General features: G+C 43.6%; 1 protein-coding gene across 1 annotated transcript; it reads right to left on the minus strand.

The window, feature by feature from the left end:
- Nucleotides 1-598: 598 nt before the first annotated feature.
- Nucleotides 599-10,033, minus strand: LOC308484448 (phospholipase A2 inhibitor NAI-like). The gene is made up of 6 exons (XM_081019412.1): nt 9,880-10,033; nt 7,508-7,600; nt 5,745-5,861; nt 4,299-4,451; nt 2,523-2,663; nt 599-992 (listed from the first exon to the last, which is right to left on the minus strand). The coding sequence occupies exons 2-6, from the start codon at nt 7,554-7,556 to the stop codon at nt 853-855; spliced, it is 600 nt and encodes a 199-aa protein (XP_080875538.1). The 5' UTR covers nt 7,557-7,600; nt 9,880-10,033; the 3' UTR covers nt 599-852.
- Between the last annotated feature and the right edge of the window lie 12,202 nt (nt 10,034-22,235).

Here is a 22,235-nt window from a genome sequence, read left to right on the forward strand (position 1 = left end):
CATGTCCGTGCCTTGCAGTGTATTAAGTGCATAGCCTTATATGGTTATGGGTGGGTTAAAGCTATGACCGGATGTAGGTAATGTGAGACATTGGCAAATGGCCATGCAAGAGGAGAGAACAAAGGATAATAAAAGTTACGGGAGAGAAGAGAAGTTCGAAAGGAGCTGCTCATACCATCCTGAAAATATTGCTGGCTCTCTGTGTCTTTATTTTATGCTAAACTGCGCCATTTGTGACGGCTGGCTCCATCACCACAGTTTCCCCCATGATTCTGTTTCTATATTATGACCCACATCTCGAGCCCAATAAATCATAGCAGCGCTTGCCATCATTATGAAGCCAGATGGCAACTTCAGAAGGGCTCATTATCAGTGTCCATTAGCTGATTGGTGCAGACAGTCCACTTTCAAGGGACCCCTATGAAGCCATAGTTTGCATTCAATGATAGTCAATGCCTTAGGTTGCACTACCCAAAGCCAACCAAGAAGGTACATCACTGTAATAAAAAGGTCATTAGGAATATCAATGCAGCTGGCCAGAAATGGATTTCCCTATATAAAACTGATTGAGGTATACAGAGAGAGAAATTACCTTGCATTGCTGTTTAGCTAGTTTTTATTGGTCATCAAAAAGCAGCAGTCAATGTCCTCTTTGGGAGGAAATTACATTAGAGAAGAATTCAAACACAGAGGGAACAACTTGTGGCATCTCCCTAGGCTTTTGGTCTAATTCAGTGGGGCTCTTCTTATCTTCTTAGAAGCAATATCCTTGCTACCTAGTACAGGAAGAATATAACACAATCTCTAATAAGGATCAATAGTGAGGAGGATGTCAGGTGGCTGATGATTCATTTAAGCTGAAATGGGAGCTGGTGTGCACTCAGCTTTCGTAATATCAGTATAAACCCCTGCAGTAGCCACTTTGCCCACTTTTGCAGCACAGGCGGGTTGGGAAGCACAGCCATTCATGATGACGTTGAAGGTGAATTTACCTGGAAACAAAAAGTTCAGGGTCAGGAGAAAGAGCTAGACAGAGAGCGGGAGAGAGAAATAACCTGGCCTCACAATGGTAGCTATTCCCTATCCATGTCAACGGAGGCCTTGTTGAAAACCCAGTAGACTAGATATACAAGGAAATGTATCCTAAACCAGCCAAGGGATGAAAGAATAGAAAACACCAGCCCAGGACCTGAGAGTCTGTGGCCCTCCAGGTGTTGCTGGACCCCAACTTTCATTAGCCCCAGCCAACATGGCCAATGGTCAGGGATGATGGGAAGTGTGGTCCAACCTTGTGGACAAAAGAAGAAGAAGTACTGTGATTAGTTAAAATATGGAATTTGTTCCCACAAGAGGCTGTGACGGCCCACAAATTGGATGGCTTTAAAAGAGGATTAGACAAATTCATGGAGGACAAGGCTATATGCGGTGACTAGCCACAAAGGCTATGTTCTACCTCCACTGTTGGAGGCAGTAGCCCTTTGAAAACCATTTGCTGGGAATCAGGGAGAGTGCTGTTCTACTTATGTCCCTCTTGTGGGTCTTCTGCAGGCATCTGGTTGGCTACTGTGAGAACAGGATGCTGGAGTAGATGAGCATTTGGCCTGATTCAGCAGCGCCTCTTCTTATATGTTCTTAACACCAGGAGGTACACAAGATCCCCATTCCTGCCCAGAAATTTGGGATGAGCAGATGAACTATTTCCACTCCATGTCTGTTTCATGGCATGGAATGGTCACTTTTAATAAGGTCATTGCCTTTCCTTTTGATGTCATTGCATTTCCAAACCGCTCCAACTGCAGATATGTGTAGTTGCAACGAAAGATAACACATCGGGCATCTGATGAAGAGGTCTGTGGTCCATGCAAGCTGATGCCATAACAAATTTGTCAGGCTTGAAGGTGCCATAAGGGCCTTTGTTGCTCTTTGTAAGGTAAAGGTAAAGGTACCCCCGCCCATACAGGCCAGTCATGTCCGACTCTAGGGTTGTGCGCCCATCTCACTTAAGAGGCCGGGGGCCAGCGCTGTCCAAAGACACTTCCGGGTCACGTGGCCAGCGTGACAAGCTGCATCTGGCGAGCCTGCACAGCACACGGAAACGCCGTTTACCTTCCCACTAGTAAGCGGTCCCTATTTATCTACTTGCACCCGGGGGTGCTTTCGAACTGCTAGGTTGGCAGGCGCTGGGACCGAGCAACGGGAGCGCACCCCGCCGCGGGGATTCGAACCGCCGACCTGACGATCGGCAAGTCCTAGGCGCTGAGGTTTTACCCACAATGCCACCCGCGTCCCTGTTGCTCTTTGTAGTTGACCTCAAATAATTGCCTTAGAATCGTAGAGTTGGAAGAGACCAGAAGGGTCATCCCCTGCAATGCAGGAATCTTTTGCCCAACATGGGGCTCGAACCCACAACCCTAAGATTAAGAGTCTTATGCTTTACAGACAGAGTTAGCAGGTAACCATTGAAGCAGTTTGACCAGGGGCTCCAGCTAATCTCCACTCGCAGACCCGCAATTCAGAATTACCATATGTGACTTTCTCCTCCAATTCAAGGCAGTAGTCCTCGGTTCCAATGCAATCCACTGTCTCTGTTTCACAACCACCGGGTAACAAAGAGTAGCAGCCTGGGCACTGCTTGCCATTAGGTTTGTCCAATGCTGGTGGCACTGAAACCATATAGAGAGGGAAATGGTAAATGGTTAGCTTGTTAGGCAAAGCAAAGTTGGCAGCTGACACAATTCAGCTACTCCCTCTGTTCCCCACTCCAGGCAGCACACATGTGTGGATGCTTCCAATTCTCACCATCTAATTTTCTTGCTGGATTTTAAAGTTACGAATGTAGGAAGTTACAAACACAGGAAGTTACAAACATATGGGGCTGCCCATGAAGACATTCAGAAAACATCTATAAGTACTGTTGGGAATCTGAATACATGCAGCTACTCACACAGAGTCAATTAAGGTTTGGCTGACAGCCAAGGCAATGTGAAGGAGTAAGTCTGCCTGGTGATACAGAGGCATGGAGACAGCTCTATGATTGGTCAAGCTCTCTCACGGGAATAATGATTAATGGCCTACTAACTGGAGTGTGTTAGTACGAGTTTCAGTTGAGAGAGTTGAGAGTCATGTATGAGAGAGTTAGTCAAAAATCTGTGTTCTGTTCTGTTCCTGTAATTAGTCCACTGTATATAATAAACAGCTATAACTACAAGTTCCTGGTTCTTGTTTCATCCATCCTGTCTGCAGCCAAGTTGTCAATTGCTTTCGTGAACTCTGCGTTTACTCTGCTAGGTCTGGCTAAGGTCCTGCAACTAGTCAGAAAGTTGCGAAACACCAATAGGTTTTGCCAATAAGTACTGGCTATTGTGACTGTAAAACAAAGATGAACGTCCTATGGAAAACTGGAGGTGCTTTTTTATTTTTATTTTTGAAGATCTGATGAAGTATTACAGTGATATGAAGTCACAAGCAGGATTCGAGATATGAGTGGCAGAAAAATAAAACAAAAAAACGGTAAAATGGTAAAATGGTATGGGGGGGTTGGTAACAAGTATAAGGCAGCAACCAAGAATAGGAACAAAAACATCAGGAACGGAAGGATGGGAGGCCAAAAAGAAAAATCTAAGAGAATGGCACGTTGCCTGTGAAGTAGATTTGTTAAAATCTTTGAAAACTTAATAAAAATCAATTAAAAACAAAAGTATTGAACATGGCTTCAAGAATTCTGATGGTGCAGCCCTGTGCAGAAATATTGTGAATTTTAAAAGAGTTTTATTAGCTGCTTGTTTTTCCCCAAACATAACACATAAACACGGAAGACCATAGGAAGCTATGTTCAACTGAATCAGGCTATTGGTCTATCTAGCTTCATAATGTCTCTATTGCCACTCAGTTGCTATCCAGGGTTTCAGGCAAGAAACATTCCCAAATTTACCTGGAAATGTCAGGGATCAAACCTAGAACCTTTTGCATGCAAAGCAATTGCTCTACTTCTGAGATACATCTCCAGACAACATAGGAGCATAGGTCACGCCCCCTCCCAAAATGCGCCTGGGGCCACAACCCCCTCCCAGCCCCACACTACACCACTGGGCCACGTGGGCACTGATAACTTCCCCCAAGGATGCCCCTGTGGACAACACCATAAGTCTGGCCATAATTATTTGTAATTATTTGGCCCACAGCAGGGTAGGGGAGATAAGAATATGGCCCACTGGTCACGTCCAGTTCCCCACATCTGTTTTAAAGGGACAGAAGAACTTTCCATATTGTATGATCACTGGCAACTCACAGATACGTACATTGAGGAGATACTGCCCTGCAAGCATCTCCCACGCAACAGGTGATGTGGGAGCGAATGTATTTCCCCTGCCCAAAATTCATGTACGTTGGGGGGCTGTTGCAGACACTTGAGGATGCACAGCTCTTTGAGACTGACTGTGTTGTCGCTTCACCTGCACAGGAAAAAAAATGGGATTTGGTTAGAAAGCTGCAGACACCAACTATTCTCACCCTATACCTGTGCAAATTAGCTTTGTATAGCTGGGTCGAAATTCCTCTGGGGGAAAAATCGTCTGGGTTGTTCCTACAGGTGTTTCAGCAGCACAGGATCATCCAGATTCAAAGCTTATTGGCGCCATTCTTTTTCTTGTTCTTCTTTTTCTTCTTTCAAGATATGAATATTGGTACGGTATCACAATTTTTACACTTGTACACACACTCAAGACTGCTGCCCCTGCTTGAGCTGCTCATCAACCTCACCTACCTCTTTGATAGCCACCCGTCAGGGACTGGGCAGAGGAGGAGGAATAGTGGAGATCGCCTCCCCATCCTGACCCTTCCAAGGAGGAGAAAAAGAAAGACAGTCTAGATTTACAAACAGTGGTTTGCGGAGGTCAGAGCTCAGAGGCAGATGCAGGGAAAAGTTGGGAAATAATGGGAGAGAAGGGGCAGGCAGAGCCAAAGCAGCAGCTGGCTGACATATTGTCACTAGAAAGCATTCCAGACCCACCATCTCCCAGAACCCAGAGAGCCTTGAAAGTAGGAGAGCAAAGAACTCGAAGACAGAGGGCACTTAGCAGCACCCGTAGAAGTGACTAATGAGGAAGTGGGAGAGACAGGGGGGGTGGAGATTCACTTGGGACAACACCATTATCCAAAAGTCTGGGTTCTACAGCCTCTCTCTGTAAAGTTTGAAATAAAAAAGGACTGAAGGAAACTTTTCCTTGTCTTTATACTTTCCTGGGCAACCAGCCAGGGGCTGCTGACAGCATCCTGACACCACCTTTCCGCCACACCTGTTTAAACCCCAGTTCCATTTTCACCCCACCCATGCCTATCTGCCCCACAACTCACTCCAAGTCCCTCCCCTCCCAGCTTGCCTTGTCCCTCTTCCTCCCCTCTTCCTCCCCTCCCAGCAAACTGCAGCGTGACAACAGCCTTATATTTTTATGTATATAGGCATACACAAGCATCCCTTCTCTTTCTCTTCCCAACCATTAGGAGTCATGCTAGTTGAGTGTTCTGTCCCTGGCTCTGTCATGCCAAAGGCATGAGGCTGATTGCTGTCAAACTCTTGTTCTGAAAGAGCAAATTAAGTCCTCACTTTGCTGTAAGTGTGCAAAGCTCTTGCTTCTCATTTGAGCTGTAGGCTTAGTAGAGGCTGTAGAGATCTGGGAGCACAACTTCCCCTGCCCATCCTCACTGCAAGGAAGCATTTCCGGACTTGTCTGTCTCAGACGACCAACCTAATGAGGTTTCCGTGTAGGCAATGACACAGGTGTCTTGGCCAGCGTCACAGTTCTCCATCCTGCCAACACAGCTGCTGCCGAGGCCACTGCAGACTTCACATTCCAGAGAAGTGCCTGGTGGAGAGAAAGCGACACAGTGTCATATCCATTTGCACAGTTCTGCCATGCCTCTGCATTACTTCCTTCAGCAACATGAACCTTCATGCATTCACAAGGCAAGGTGTGACCACAGGTGTGGGGCAGACTATCACCAGCACATAACTCCGGCGCTGAAAAGTAAGCAGGGGCTGTCCTTATGCTATTGGGTCAGCTTCAAGGTTATTGTGTTCCTTTACAAGCACCGTAACAATTTGGGTCTAGGGCAGTGATGGTCAAACTTGGCCCTCCAGCTGTTTTGGGACTACAATTCTCATCCTCCCTGGCCACTGGTCCTGTTAGCTAGGGATGGTGGGAGTTGTAGTCTCAAAACAGCTGGAGGGCCAAGTTTGGCTATCACTGGTCTAGGGACTCAGCTACATTAGTCAAAAAACAATGCTTTGAATGCATTATAAACATGCAACACCAGATGGCACCAGAGAGCAAACAATTTTTCTATGCTATTTTTACATAGGGTTTTTTCTTTTGTTTTGTTACAACAATTTAATTTCTGACTTATTTATAGTGGTTTTTTCCTTTGTGTAGATCCACCCCAGGAGACCTCAAGGACTGCCTAATTCCCCATATTCCTGCCTGATCACTTAAATCTTCAGGGGAGGAACTGTTAGTGGTTCCCTATGGCTCATATGCATGGCTCAGATCCACCAGGAACAGAGGACTGGATGTCAAGGACCTAATTTTATGGAAATCCCTTTAAGCGGAGGTCAGAGAGGCTCTCTCCCTGCTGAACTTCTGGTGCCTATTGAAAACTTGTTGTTGTTACAGCAGGTTTTTTAGTTGAAGTTTGATCTTCTAGTTTAAACTGATTTTTTAATTGTTTGTATTGCATCTTTTTAAACAGCTTAGAGATTGTTGCAGCTAAGCAGTATACAAACTGTTTCAATAAATAAATAAAAAACAATGTACCAAAAATGATAAACAGTTCTGTGGCTTCCAACCCAAAATCTTAGGAAAGGAGTTTGGTGGGGTTGCTGAGAATTCTTTCTCTTAGAAATCTAACTCCCTTTGCAGTACTGCACTTCCCATAGCTCTCTAGCAAAAGGGATGGACTACATATTCAGAATGGAATGTGATGTCAGCATAGGGATTGGGGAGACAACCAATTCAGTTCACATTTCAAAACGGACCTCCCTAATTGGCACTTTCTGAAACGACTTGTGAACTGAAACGTCACCATCTGCTGAAATCTGCACTTGTCTGAATTTTGTAATGCAGCTCTCTGGCCAAGTACTGAGTGTAAAGGTGCACATTAAGTGTGTATTAAAAATGCACCGAAAAGAACATACCAAAATGCATTACAGTAGGGTGCTTGCTTTGGAAAAAATGCACATCAAAGCATATTTCATACCAAAATGCTAATGCATATCCTTGAAGACTTATTAAAAATAATTACAATTGCTGGTGGATGTGGAAATGTGTAGAATTCAATTTAAGATGGGAAAAGTGAGAAACTGAGAGGAACCTAAATTGATAGATGTGCCTGTCTGACCCAGTTTAAGTCTGTTTTGGAAAGCTCTTAAACTATCTGCCAGGGAATGGAAAATAATTTACTCCTTCCAATGAAGCTACATTTCCCACAGGAGTGCTTACCAGGCTCTACTGACCTGTCTGTATTAAAACTGAGAAGAGCAAAAATCCCAGGAGTTCCTGCATGTTGATGGGGAAGGATCACAGAAGAGACAACAAGACTGGTGTATCTGTAATGATATCAACATTCAATGAACTGTTTATCTAAATATCATGTTTAGCGCCTGTGATTCTCCCCCTCCTTTTTTTTTATCCTATTGTACCCACCCACTGCAAGAAGATCAAACCTATTCATTCTTAAGGAAATCAGCCCTGAGTGCTCACTGGAAGGACAAATTATTATTTTTTTTATAAGATATTTATTAAGATTTTTTAAAATATTACAATAAAAGTGAAAAAAAATAACAAAAATACAAAATAAAAATGGTTAAAAACACACAAATTTTCCATTACTTATTTTCCTTTAGCTTGTTTCCCAGACCTCCTCATACCTCCCTTTTTTGTATTCCACTTCAATCTGTTGGTTCAGCAAATCCTTACCCTCTTTAATTATCCTAATCCTTGATCTTAAAAATAATAGCATTAGATTTTTACCTATTTATAACCCTTTTTTCATATCCCTTAAAGCATTACAGCTGGAAACCACTTAATTTCTATCCAACATCATTCTAACATTCATTAATTTTACAATATTTCTGTAGATAATCTTTGAATTTCTTCCACTCTTCTTCCACCGACTCTTCTCCCTGGTCTCGGATTCTGCCAGTCATTTCTGCCAGTTCCATATAGTCCATCAGCTTCATCTGCCATTCTTCCAAAGTGGGTAAATCTTGTGTCTTCCAATACTTTGCAATGAGTATTCTTGCTGCTGTTGTGGCATACATAAAAAAAGTTCTATCTTTCTTTGACACCAATTGGCCGACTATGCCCAGGAGAAAGGCCTCTGGTTTCTTCAAGAAGGTATATTTAAATACCTTTTTCAGTTCATTATATATCATTTCCCAGAAAGCCTTAATCCATGGGCACGTCCACCAAAGGTGAAAGAATGTACCTTCGGTTTCTTTACATTTCCAACATTTATTATCGGGCAAATGATAGATTTTTGCAAGCTTGACTGGGGTCATGTACCACCTGTATATCATTTTCATAATATTCTCTCTTAGGGCATTACATGCCGTAAACTTCATACCTGTGGTCCACAACTGTTCCCAGTCAGCCATCATTATATTATGTCCAACGTCTTGTGCCCATTTAATCATAGCAGATTTCACCGTTTCATCCTGAGTATTCCATTTCAACAGCAAGTTATACATTCTTGACAAATTCTTAGTTTTGGGTTCTAACAATTCTGTTTCTAGTTTTGATTTTTCCATCTGGAAGCCAATTTTCTTATCCAAATTGTATGCCTCCATTATCTGATAATAGTGAAGCCAATCTGGAAGGACAAATCTTGAAGCTGAGGCTCCAATACTTTGGCCACCTCATGAGAAGAGAAGACTCCCTGGAAAAGACCCTGATGTTGGGAAAGATTGAGGGCACAAGGAGAAGGGGACGACAGAGGACGAGATGGTTGGACAGTGTTCTCAAAACTACCAACATGAATTTGACTAAACTGCGGGAGGCAGTGGAAGACAGGAGTGCCTGGAGTGCTCTGGTCCATGGGGTCATGAAGAGTCAGACATGACTAAACAACTAAACAACAACAACCCACCCCAAAATGGTAAAGGCTACAGCTATCATTCTGAAATTTCCCAGGTTCCATCCCCTCTGACGGGGTGGTCATGCCTGCTAATTGCATCCAGTTCTGACAGAAGATTTTAAAATTTATAGATCAAGGTAGCTCCTGTGTCTGCAAACAAGAGTCATTTTGGCTAAAAGGGGGAGAGGCGTTCTAGCTATGTCTAGATTCCCCATTATAACGAATGGGACAACAGAAATTCGTTTATACAGAATGACTCAGAACCCAGAGCGTATATCAAAGCATAAAAAGCACAGAGTGATTCAAACACCAATCAATTTTTTTTTAAAAAAAGACACAGAGTACAGTGGTACCTTGGTTTAAGAACAGCTTAGTTTATGAACAACGTGGATTAAGAACACTGCAAACCTAGAAGTAGGTGTTTTGGTTTGTGAACTTTGCCTTGGAATAAGAACATGTTTCACTTCCTGTTGAATCTGTTCCATTTGTAAATTGAGTCCCCCGCTGCTATGGGAAAGCACGCCTTGGTTTAAGAATGCTTTAGTTTAAGAACGGACTTCTGGAATGGATTAAGTTCACAAACCAAGGTACCACTGTAAATTTCTGTGCCAACTCCTAATATATACCAGCACCTGTTGTACATTGCAAGACAGATACTGGGGTTACTAAATACATTGGAGAGTTTATATGCATAGAGTTGAAGAAGGACTCTAGCTAGAGACAAAGCAGGATAAAGACCAAGGAACTCACCCAAATATCTTGAGCTGCTTTTCCGTTCTGGGGAACAGCTGCTCCGAATTGTAGAATTTGCTGTCTGTTTTTCTCCTGCCTTATCCGTCACTAATACAGGAGTCTGATGTAGCATGTTGCTGGAGGGTTGGTTTGTTTTTTATAACACCCACAGAAATAACACAGGATTGTGGTTTCTCCTCTTTCTCCCACAATCCTTTCCCCATTCTGCAAACAAAAGGAAGCCAGCCAACAGCTTGGCACAACAAGGGCAAACACTGAAGGCAGAGAGGTCACTCTTGTGACTTCTTATCAGCTTTAAAAGTCAGAGGAGAAGAGAGAAGGAGGAAGTACATCCTAGAGGTTAAGGGTAGAGCTTCTGACTTTGAGGATCTCCTGTTCTGAATAGGGGTGGGGATGACCCATTAATTATTGCCCCTGCAAGGTCCTCCTTTATGCCCCATTCATTGTTGCCTCTGTAATGTCCTCCACATTCTAAATTGTTGTTTGTTATCATTATTATTAAATTTATTCATTTGGTTTTTCAGATTATAATTTTACAGTCACATATCCAATATACAACATAAAAACTAGATTCCAAGGAATCTCTTGGCCTTCCCTCCTCTTTGTGGGTCCTACTGTCAATCATTTCTTCCTGCATCTTTTATGATAATCCAAATCTTTTATCTCTCCATTGTATTCAAAATTCACCATTAAACTACAAGTGATATTCCAATCCTACTAATGATTTTAACCGTTTACAATGGTCTTAATGATAAGGTATAAATTTCCCCCATTCCTTATTAAAAATTTTGGTCTTCCTGATTTCTGATTCTACCGGTAATTTTTAGCCATTTCAGCATAATCCATCAACTTGATCTGCCATTCTTCTCTGGTAGGTACATTATCTTCTTTCCATCTCTAAGTTGTTGGTTTTTTAAGCACTATTATAAATCCAGAGCCAACTGTGAATGCAAGCAACCTGAATGTGCTTTAAAAAATGACACTGGGCACCAGCCAGTAGATTGACCAGACAGCTATAGTGTCATGGTATTGACGGAGTACGAAGGGGAGGAGGAGAGACAAGCAGACGAAGGGGGGCAGGAAGAGCCAGTGCAGGAAAGGGGGAAAGCCAGGAGGAGGAAAGGCTCTCAGATGCTGGAGAAGAGCCTCAACCCCGCACAGGAAGTTCTGGCACGGATAGCGATGCAGTGTCAGTTCCATCTGCTCAGGAACGGAGAGGGTTAAAGCGGAGAGGGCAGAGACATCAGTTGAGAATGCCGCGCCTCTTCTGCTGGAAAAGGGGCGGAAGTAAATCACTCCGGGAATCTGACTCACAGGATTCGGACGTGTAGCTATGTGTGCTGCTTGTACATATGTAAAATAAAAGCTGTATCTATGTATCTCTGAGTGAGCAGAAGCATTTCTTGCGAAGAGTATTCTCAAGCCATCACATACAGGGAGCTGAATCACACCAAGGGCCCCTCTAACTCAGTACTGGCCCTACTGTTTGTCTCCACAAGCATCATACAAATAGGTGCTAAAAGTTTAAAATGTGCTCCCCACCCCCACCCCCACCCCTGTGTGTTTGGGCTAAAAGTAAGTCCTAGGTTTGCAAAGGTTGAATGCTGGTGGCAAGATTTCAGATGGCAGTCTTTCTCCGACCTAGGACTCCGCTACATTCATTAAAGGTGTTTTAAATGTATTATAACACTGTGACACCAGATGGTGCTGTAGAACTGAAATCGGGATTTTACATTTTGAACTATAATACGGGTTTTTTAAGATCATTTTCAGATCATTTTTTATAGCTGTGCATATGCAGCCCAACTTGCAGATCCCAAGGAAAGGCTATCCTATATACCACTAGACACCTGCCTAAAGTGGTGAATGGTGGCAGATTATGAATGCTGGGGAGTGGGGTGGAAGCAGCAGCTCCCGCCCCCCAAACAGAGACAAACCATTCCCACTGAGCCCCCTAAACTATCTCCCTCGGTGTTGTCTTAGCTAACCTCTTGCCCCAAGATGTAGTGGAGGAAAATATTCTGTTGGCAGTGCTGAAGGGAGATTCAGCTGTCAATCTGACTGAATTCAGTATGTGGAACGGGGTGTATATCTTTGTGACCTTGTCCTCCATGAAATATTTTGAGCTGTTCCTGACCGTGAATAGAATCTGGGGCCTTTTCAGTGTCAAGTGCATGCTCTAGCACATTGAGCTTGCAGCAATTCTTTATCTTCTTTTTAAAAATAAAAGGCATCGTTTATAGAAATGTGGACAGAATGACAAGTTGCTCTAAATGGCCTATGAAAAAGATTCCCCTAACAAGCATTTGGGTATATAAATAATGCAAGATTTAGAAAAGCTTGCAAAATGCCATCATGATAATTTAATGACAGGAGTCCAGACATTACAGGAAAGATCAGCTCAAAGAAAAACCTAACGCTTGCTAAAGATGGCAGCAGTTAGGATGATGATGCTTCCCCCCAATATTTTTTCTTTCCTTAAATCTCCCACTCAAAGTAGACCTCATTACAGCATGGCAAAAACTACTGATAGACTTTGGAAGAATAAAAAGCCTACAATGGAGCAGTGATAACACATTAATTATTGTGGTGTCCCCCAGATCATTTGACTGTACTGGAACAGAATAATATGTCTACAGAGTTTTTAATATTATGGTATTGTTCAAGATCTGACAAGGGTATGTTCAAAACCAATCTGCATATTAATACACTGTTTGTGCTATGGAGGGAAAGTATGTGTGGTTTTAAATGATATTTCTAATTTCTAATTCCTTAGGGATTTTGGTAATGTGCATAGACCAGAGGTGCAGCAGGCAGTAACATGACTCAGGGCCTTCTTGGTGGTGGTGCCAAACTGGATTGTGATTCCTGGTGATCTCCATCAAGCCCCATCACTGTATGCTTTTGAACATTTGTTTTTGTATTTCATCTGAATATTTTCCTTTCTTAAAGTGCTGTGCTGATGCTGTCCTTTTTCTAAGACTTCAACTATGATTCGTGGATTGTTGCTGATTAAAAATTTGAAAATACAGCATTTTTTTTATTCTGTTCACTTCTATAATTCACAGAGGTTGGTTTGGCTGCTTTTGTTATGCCCTTCAAACCAGATTGCACCACCAGCAGAAGTATGGTGCAACTCAATAACTGGAACAAAGGTTCATGTGTTACTTTCAACAAATGTACAATCTGTGAACCTGTGTACACAAACAGCTGAGCTGTAAACTCACACAGTTATTCACATGAAACGCTTAATGAGTGTGCAGTGTATGTACCCGTGGACGCAGCAACTGAACTGCACAAATCAACAAGTGTATACTCTTTCAAACGACATCTATCCATATGTAGAGTCAGCTTGTACCTGTGCTCAGTGTGACTATGTAAACAACACTTTTTATAAACAAGAATCTGTGGTAAAGCAGTAATAAGCCATGGTTAACTGTGGACAGTGTAAATTGCAGGAGGCCATGGCCTGTGAGGGGATGTCGTACTGGACAGGAAAACTGCAGGGATCTGCTTTGCCAGCATGTTCCCGTGATGAAAAACTTATTGATATGCCTATATATTGATAGATAACCTAAGAGGCATATTCAGTAAAAGTAAATGTGAAGAGAATAATAAAGGAAAGGATGCTGTAAAAGAGCTAGGATGTCTGTGAAGAAGTGTGAAGGAATTTGCTGACACTGACAGTTGAATCTACGGCCTTGCTCTTCCTCCAGCCCATGCCTGTGGTGTTACTTTTGCTCTTCTGATAAAATTATTGCTTCGTTACCTACAGGGGTTCCAACTATAGGGGGCCCTGGGGGCCCAGGCACCCACAAAAATTTGTTGTGGGTGCTCAGCACCCACACTGCAAGGCCTCTCATGCAAGTTCTGGTGCCCTATGAAGCACTGGAAGTCACATCTGAGGCCTCAGAGCCTGTGACGTCATGACATCACATCATGTGCGCTGGGCATCCATAACATGAGACCCAAGTTGATGCCCCTGGTTACCTAACTGTAGCCTCTTGTTTGCTACAGGACTTGATTTCTATGCCTGTGCAAAGCTAAGGTGAGGAAATACATCCCTATAAGCCTGTGTGATTTATAAGCCTGTGGACTGTACTTTTGATGGGTTCCCCAGCAGCTGCTGCTGTTCTGACCAAGTAACAGATGTCCCCAACAACAACAGGTGTGCTTTATTGCATTGGGCTGGGAAGCACAGAATGGCCCAGGGCTGTCAGGGGATGGAGTATGGGGCAGAAAAGCCGCAGGAGTCTGCTTTGCCAGCTTGTTTCCCTCAGATAATGTGCACGGGAAGCAGACACCAACAGGATGGAAGCCTCCTGCTCTTGGCTGACGGTGGAAGGTGATTCAGCATCTCATACATTTAATAAGGGCTTACAAAACCCAGTTCAGCATTAGCTCTGCCCCATGGACCAGGTTGGGTGTTCCCCAAGTCAACTCAGGTTGGGTCAAGGGGGATGTGCACATCCTTAACGCCTACACATACATACATCCCAGGCACCCACCTCCTTCCTGTCCTATACATGGACTGCTTGGCTTTCTGTATGGGTTGCCATTGAAGTGCTTTGGCATGGAGTGGGAGAAGGAAATAATTAACAGAGAAAGAAGTATAATGGCTGGCTGTTGAAAATCATGGGAAATATTTGCCCTTTGCACTGGAACAAATGGATCCTTGTTCTACGCAGCAAATGTAATCTGACCACTCTGGTTGGTGCAACCTCGTATGCATACAATTGCCTAATTGGGACTCAACATCTTGATTTTGATACCTTTTATCTGGGCTTCTTTATATCCTTAATCCACTGCATTGATAGCTCTGGAAGGTGGCCATCTGAATACATGATACAAACAAGGGGCCTTCTGAGGCCATCAGGATGGAGTCCACCCCACAAAACTGAACTGAACCTACAGGAGTCAGTGATGGCCACCAACTTAGTTGGCTTTCGAATACGTTTAGACAAATTAGTGGAGGAAATGGCTATCGGAGGCTACTAGCCATTATAGCTATGCTCAGCCTCCATGGTCAGAGCCAGCAATGCTTCTGAAATACCAGTTGTTGGTGAAAACCAGGTGATCCTGGAGAGCCAATCCTGTGGGGCTGCCTACTATAAAAGCTTGCAAAATCAACCTGAGCAGTTCCTTGCTAAGTGATTCCTTGCTGAAGCTATGCTCTCTGAAGCTCCACCCTAGGTTAAGGTTCTTTCCAACCTGCTATCTCCCAGGTTAAGGGGGTGGCTGATCTGGAGGTGGTGGTGGTGGTGGTGGTGGAGGAGGAGGAGGAGGAGAAGAAGAAGAAGAAGAAGAAGAAGAAGAAGAAGAAGAAGAAGAAGAAGAAGAACCAAGAAGAGGAAGTAGACAATTCTGTATAAACAAGTACAAAAATCCTCTCTCATCTGAGGAACTTGGGAAACACACCACAAACCTGTTGCAGCAAATATACTTTCGGTGAGTAGAAATAGATTGGGAAATTGTAACTGGGTGAGGTTGGGTACATTGGCAGGAAATGTCTTTCCACATCCTCTTTCATCAAGGATGTTAGCCTTTGCCGTGAAGCTCTGAAACCCACACCTGAGTCACAAGGTGGGTCAATAAGCAGGATTTGACCTGACTGGGTTGGTATAATCAGCTGATAGCTGGATGTGTGGCTGCTGCGAAAAGGGCAAATTCCCTTCTGGGAATCATCAGGAAAGGAACCAAAAACAAAACTACTAACATCAGAGGTGTTGGCATCCCTCTGCCTCAAGAGACAATGGAGTGTGCCTCGGGCAGTGAAGTCAAACTGCTATGTTAGCAGCATTGAAGTGACCTTCCCAGGGTGCAAGCCTGAGCAGTGTAAATGGAGGTCCCGAGCTGTCTAGGCGAGCAGACCTCCCTCTTGGCCATGCTAATGTGGTCTAAAAGAAAGCAGAGCAATACTTTTGGCACCAGCTTGACTGCAGAACTTGCTGGAAGGAGTGGCACAAGTTGCCATCCAACTGTCTAGGGACTCCACTCTGGATTTGTGTAGGGTTTACTCCTTAGCCTTTTCTTCTCCTGTAGATATCCCACAAGGCAGTGGAGGTTTAGGATCAGAGGTTTTTCTTCTCCTAGATAGGCTACCTTCCCAGGTTGACAAGCCCTGTTTGCCCCTCTCTTCCCTCTTACAGCATGTGCAGAAACCACACTCTTGACCATTGGTCTCATCCACTCAGTCCAACAGAGCCTGTCTTCACTTGTGAGGCGAGTCCCTAACTCACCAAGGGTTTGAGACCCGTTGGCTGTTAGCAATTTCATTCCTCCGATGCTGCAGATGAGATTGATGTAAATCACATCTGCAGCATCAGAGGACACTCAGAGTTTCGGGGGCTTGCAGGCACCCCCAGGGTGTTTTTTCCAACATTGGCTACCCTCACCTATTTTAGCCAGGGGTCAGCAAAGTTTATTTTGCCTGGGCCGGATCGGTCCTGCGGAGATCCCTTCATGTGCCGGATCATGCGTGAGCGTGCGCACCCGCGATTTCCAGCATCTGCGTCTGCACAGACACGATTTCCAGCGCCACTGAAGCGAGTCCCCGCACTGCGCTGCACCGGTTTAGCACAGCGCACCAAGCAGGCAGCTTGGTTCGGGGGCAGCTCAAGGGCTGGTCAAACAACCTCCGCAGGCCGCTTCCAGCCCATGGGCCTTAGGTTGCTGACACCTGGTTTTAACTGCCCAGTTAAAGCCATTTCCCGGCGGTGTAGCCACTGTTGCATGCTGACAGCTTCTAGGAGCAACAGGTGAGAGCTGAATGCAGGGTGGGGACCAAAGATAGACAAACTACCCCAGCAGAAGGATCACAATTTGTCCCCTCACCAGAGGTACTACCTCTCCGCTAGCAGTACCTCTATGCAAATCTATGGTGCAGCCATACTGGGAATACTATGTTCAGTTCTGGTCACTGTACCCACAAACTGAAGTTGTAGAACTGCAAAAGGTGTAGAAAAGGCCAACAAAAATTATCAAGGGGCTGGAGCAACTCCCCTATGAATAGCAGCTTCTGGGGTTCATGAGTGGGAGAATGGCATTATGCTCATGTATAATGCACCTGTTTGGCCATTGTGGGAAAAGGACGCTGGACTTAAAACCCTTTGGCCTGATCCAGCTGGTCTTTTCTTTTGTTCTCATTCAACCACATGGAAATTGCTTGAAAGGAGCTTTTTAAATCAGATGTAGAACCTGCCAGCTCTTTTCTGTAACTTCAGATGACTCACCTAAGGAAACAGCCAAGTGTAATTGCTATGCCAGTTCCAGCAGATCCAGAACCATAGAATCATAGAATTTGAGATTGCATCTCCTTATGCATTTGAGATTGCATCTCCTTATGTGGTCATTTATTATCTGAGTTTTCCTCCAGGGGGCCACGGATTCCTGGAAATATCCTCAACTTGCAAAAATGCATGCAAACATTTGTTTCACCTTGGGTGCCTAACCAAATAGATTGGTGGAGAAAGTTCCTTGCTTGCTTGTCTCCCCTAAAATTAATAGAACTAGGCACAAGGGTGACTATAACTAGGGATTGGGGTTAAGTTCCGTTCAGTTCAATTAAAATTTTAATGGTTGTGACTGATCCCCATTTGGGACTGGTGGGGCTGGAGGCAGGGTGCCAATGGCAGGTGGAACTGACCAGTAAGTTATTCACACCATCGATTGAAAGCATTCTGAGACCACTTTGCACAGTCATGGCTTCCCCCAAACAATTCTGAGAGCTGTTATTTGCTAAGGCTGCTGCGAGTTATTAGGAGGCCCCTCTTCCCCTTACAGAGTTACCATTCTCGGAGTAATTTAACAATCAATCCCTTTTCCCAGGGAATGCTGGGAATTGCAGCTTTGAGAGAGAAATGGGGGAGGGGGTCTCCTAACAACTCTCAACACCCTTCCCAAACAACAACTCCCAGAATTCTTCAGGGGAAGCCATGACTGTGTAAATTGGTATCCTGCTGCTTTTAATTTATGGTGTGAATGTAGCCTTAGGCAGCAGGTAACAGAACTGGCATCAGAAACAATTGGGGGGAAGTGTTTCCCATTGTCAGTGCTGAAGTCTAACTGGATTTTCTGTATGTAGAAAGGAGGCAGTGACATTTTGGTTTTCACAGCAAAATAGCCCAACATCTGGAGGCTCACAGATATAATGGCTCAGTTAACACAGAGCACAAATTGTCTCTTCCCTGGGAGCTGTCTGTGGTCCTCCTTCTTTGGAGGTCTTTAAGCAGAGGCTTGACAACCATATGTCAGGAGTGCTCTGATGGTGTTTCCTGCTTGGCAGGGGGTTGGACTCGATGGCCCTTGTGGTCTCTTCCAACTCTATGATTCTATGACGAAGCTTGCATTTGCTGAATGCTGCAAACTATTGCCAAACCTTCTTCCTCCAGACTCCACCATGGGCTTATCATCACCATGCTTTCAAAGGCTAAGGAAGGGGAATCGTCTGCCCTGGGAGCTTTGGGACTCTTTCACCAGAAGCATTTAAGTAGACGCCAGATGACGCTTTGCTAAGGTCCTGTAATTGTATCCTTCATTATAGAGCCATTGTGTCGTAGATTGGGCTAAATAGTCTGAATTGTACTGTTCAACTCTCATGATTTTTTGTTTAGGCAAGCAGAAGCTTCGTGTGTTTTATCTCATTTTAGCTTCTGTTGATTTCAATCATCTTTTGAATAATTCCTAAATACCTGGTTTTATTAATAATTTTAAATTTTTATTTTATATTTTTGTGAAGTTTTTCTTACTATCCAACAGTATATAAATTCTGTTAGATTAAATCAATTAAATAAGAAAACCCAATCATTGCCAAATGCATCAGGAGCAGGGGAAAGGTTAAAAAATTAAAAATAAATCAAATAGTGCCTCTGTTTAAATCAGAATCTAGCCATGGCATGGAATTTCACACCAGGGTTGTGATACAAAGAAATATAAAGCCCCATTCCTAACCTCCCATTTAGCCGTAAGAAGAATCTCCTTCAAAATAATAGGACTGCTATGGACTTCCGGGTTGGCGCCATCGGTAATGGCGGATTCCCTCTGAGTTTCTGAGGGACCAGCTCCGCGGGATCAGGTCTGACCGCTGCGGCGAAGCGGGGACCCTTCAAAAATCACAGGCGGGTGAAGCCTGTGAACGTGGGGACTTGGCGGGCACCTTTTGCGCCCCCCCAACCTGCGAAGGGACCCTTTTACAGGCTCCGGAGCGAGAAGGGGTGAGCGGTGCGGTGCTGAGAGTCGACTGCTTCTTCCGTGGAGTGAAGCCGCACAGCCGTTATCGGAGAGCGCTGACTTTTTCCTGGGACAATTTGACTTCGAAAGCAACTACCCGTGAGTAGGATAAAATTGGATTTAAAGGGGAAAATAACTTAATTCGGCACCGAAGCGGGAAGGCATAAACAGGAAGTCCGCCTTCCGTTCTTGTAAACAGATCAAAGCAAAGAGACTGTAAGAGGAAGCTTTGAAAGACGTTTGAAAAAGACTTAAATCCTAACATCAGAAAAGCAACTGAAGCAAAGAACTTGTTAACTAAGGTCGTGGAAAGTCTTACGTAAAGGATCTAAACTCCACTGATTGAAACTACTATCAATATCTTCTTAGAAGCAGGGAAGCCTGCAGGTGAGGGTTAAAATTTGGGAACTGAAGCGCCATTTCCCTAAAACCGGGAGCGGTCTGTGAGAGCCCGTTGACGGATAAATCTGACAGCTGTCAAGTTAGCTGTCAAGATACAAGCTAGCTATCAAGATATAAAAGAAAGACTTTGTTTCTACTATCCGTTTCAGTATTTAAAAAGAAGGAAGGAATTGTTACAATCTTACGTTTGGGACCTTTGGGACTATGCTGGAAGGAGTGATAAAAGGAACTTGTGTCCCTCTAGAGGGAGCTCTGGGATATTGTCGTAAGGATGCAGTTGGGAAATTGCTTAAGATAAAAGTTTTGAGAAACTAGCTTTGACCTTGGACTTCTTAAGGATGGCGGTCGGGAAGGAAGTCGAGTGTCAATTGAATAGAACATTTTATTTGTTGGGAAAGCTGCAAGACCAGATAAATGTTATGGCTACTAATGCTGTAACCTTGGGAACAAAAGTGGGCATTAGTAAAGAAGTTGAAAAGAATCCGGCACAAGAATCTTTTCCAACTGAACAAATTGAAGAATCTGAGAAGGAGGAATCTGTTGTGATTAAAGTGATGCAAGGAGGAGCCGTAACCCTACAGAGGCAAATGGTGGACTATAACTTGAGGCCTTACAGGATGGCAACTATGAGGAGCCAGTTTTTGGAGATGGAAGCCCGGCTTGGTTTGGAAAATGAAAGATGGAGAGATCACCCTATGTGGAGATCAAATGACTTTTGGGACACAAATCTGAGTCAGGCGGAGGCTGGAGTTTTTAGGGCCTTTGGATTTGAAAGGAGTGTGAAACAAGATTTGGAATATCCTATAGGCCCTACTTCTAACTACGGAAGTCTGGCATACCTGCTAAGAAGGAATATGACTACCAACGGGTTGGAGCTTCACCGAGATCTGTTCTTTAACACCAAAGACTACCAAAAAGACCGGCAGAGGGGACATGAAAGAGATTTAGGAGCCTCGGACTTAAGATCTCTGGGTTGATGGTTTTCCGAGATTGATGGAACTATTGCTAGGGGCTGAAACCGGGGAGGGGAGTTGGTGAAAGAAAATTGGGAATTTAAAATGTATATATTATAATTTGCTGTTGTTGTTTTTATCTTTTAATGAGAGATGGGAAAATCATGGAATGGAATTTTTTCTGACCCTAGGGGAAAAGTTTTAAGAATAAGCTTAGATATATAAGTTTTAAGAGAAATAAGATTAAATAAAGTAAAAGTGGATGATTAATTGGTGAAAGAAAGAATGGGAAAAGTCTATTTACAGAAATACTTCAAAGTTAATGAATGTCAGAATGATGTTGGATAGAAATTAAGTGGTTTTTAGCTGCAATATTATAAGGGAATATGAAAAATGGATTATTAATAGGTAAAAATTTAATGTTACAATATTTTAAGATTAAAGACTAGGATAAACAAAGAGGGGAAGGATTTGCTGAACTAACAAACTGAATTGGAATACAGAAAAGGGAGGTGTGAGGAGGTCTGGGAAACAAGCAAATGAAAGATAAGTAATGGAAAGATTGAATTGTTTTTAACTACTTTTATTTTGTATTGTATTTTTTTTCTTCTTTTTTCATTTTTCATTTTGTAATATTTTGAAAATCTTAATAAATATCTTATTAAAAAAAAACAAAATAATAGGACTGCTGCTGTTAGCTGAGATCAGGTTGCAGCAGCAACAATTGACAAAGAATCAGGAAGTGTTTTAAACTAAACCTCTTCATTAAGGTCACATTCACACCATACATTTAAAGCACAAAGGTAACACTTTAAACAGTCACATCTTTCCCCAAAAGCATCCTGGGAAAAGAAGTTTGTTACAGGTGCTGAGAATTTTCAGGAGACCCCTAGTTTAGCAATCAATCCCTCCTCCCAGAGAACTCTGAAAATTGCAGCACTCTAAAAGAAATTGGGGTATCCTAACAACCTTCTGCACTCTTAAGAGACTACAGCTCCCAAAATTCTTTGGGCGAAGCTGTGTGGTCTCATGATGCTTTTCAATGTATGGTGTTAATGTGGACCGAATCCCTACAATTTAGTCACAACTTGAGTTTTGCTGTGTCTTTAGCTGATGCTAGACACGCATGCACACAAATGTCAGTTTTAATTGAGCGGAGTCCCACAAGAGCTGCTTTCAAATAAAAAGAAAGATCTAAAGACCAACACCTTCTCCCCTGCACTGCTTCTCCAAAGGCCTCTCCTGGCCAGAGATGGGAAGAAGGAAGAGTGTGTGGAATTGTCCGCTTCTTGGGAGAAAAGCGATGACAAACCTAGACAGCATCTTAAAAAAGCAGAGACATCACCTCGCTGACAAAGGTCCTTATAGTTAAAGCTATGGTTTTCCCAGTAGTGATGTATGGAAGTGAGAGCTGGACCATAAAGAAGGCTGATCACCAAAGAATTGATGCTTTTGAATTATGAGACTCTTGAGAGTCCCATGGACTGCAAAAAGATCAAACCTCTCCATTCTTAAGGAAATCAGCCCTGAGTGCTCGCTGGAAGGACAGATCCTGAAGCTGAGGTTCCAATACTTTGGCCACCTCATGAGAAGAGAAGACTCCCTGGAAAAGATCCTAATGCTGGGAAAGATTGAGGGCACAAGGAGAAGGGGACGACAGAGGACGAGATGGTTGGACAATGTTCTTGAAGCTACCAGCATGAGTTTGACCAAACTGCGGGAGGCAGTGGAAGACAGTGCCTGGTGGAGTGCCTGGTGTGCTCTGGTCCA

Source organism: Podarcis pityusensis (genome assembly GCF_964106645.2).
Source record: "Podarcis pityusensis genome assembly, chromosome: 8".
NCBI classification, from domain to species: Eukaryota; Metazoa; Chordata; class Lepidosauria; order Squamata; family Lacertidae; genus Podarcis; species Podarcis pityusensis.

Excerpts from the sequence above, each read along its gene's own strand:
- LOC308484448 (XM_081019412.1), bottom strand. The coding sequence starts at position 7,556 with ATGCAGGAACTCCTGGGATTTTTGCTCTTCTCAGTTTTAATACAGACA. Across the intron at positions 4,452-5,744 it reads CTACACGGAAACCTCATTAG|GTGAAGCGACAACACAGTCA; the intron begins GTTGGTCGTCTG and ends TTTCCTGTGCAG. Across the intron at positions 993-2,522 it reads GGAGGAGAAAGTCACATATG|GTAAATTCACCTTCAACGTC; the intron begins GTAATTCTGAAT and ends TTTTGTTTCCAG.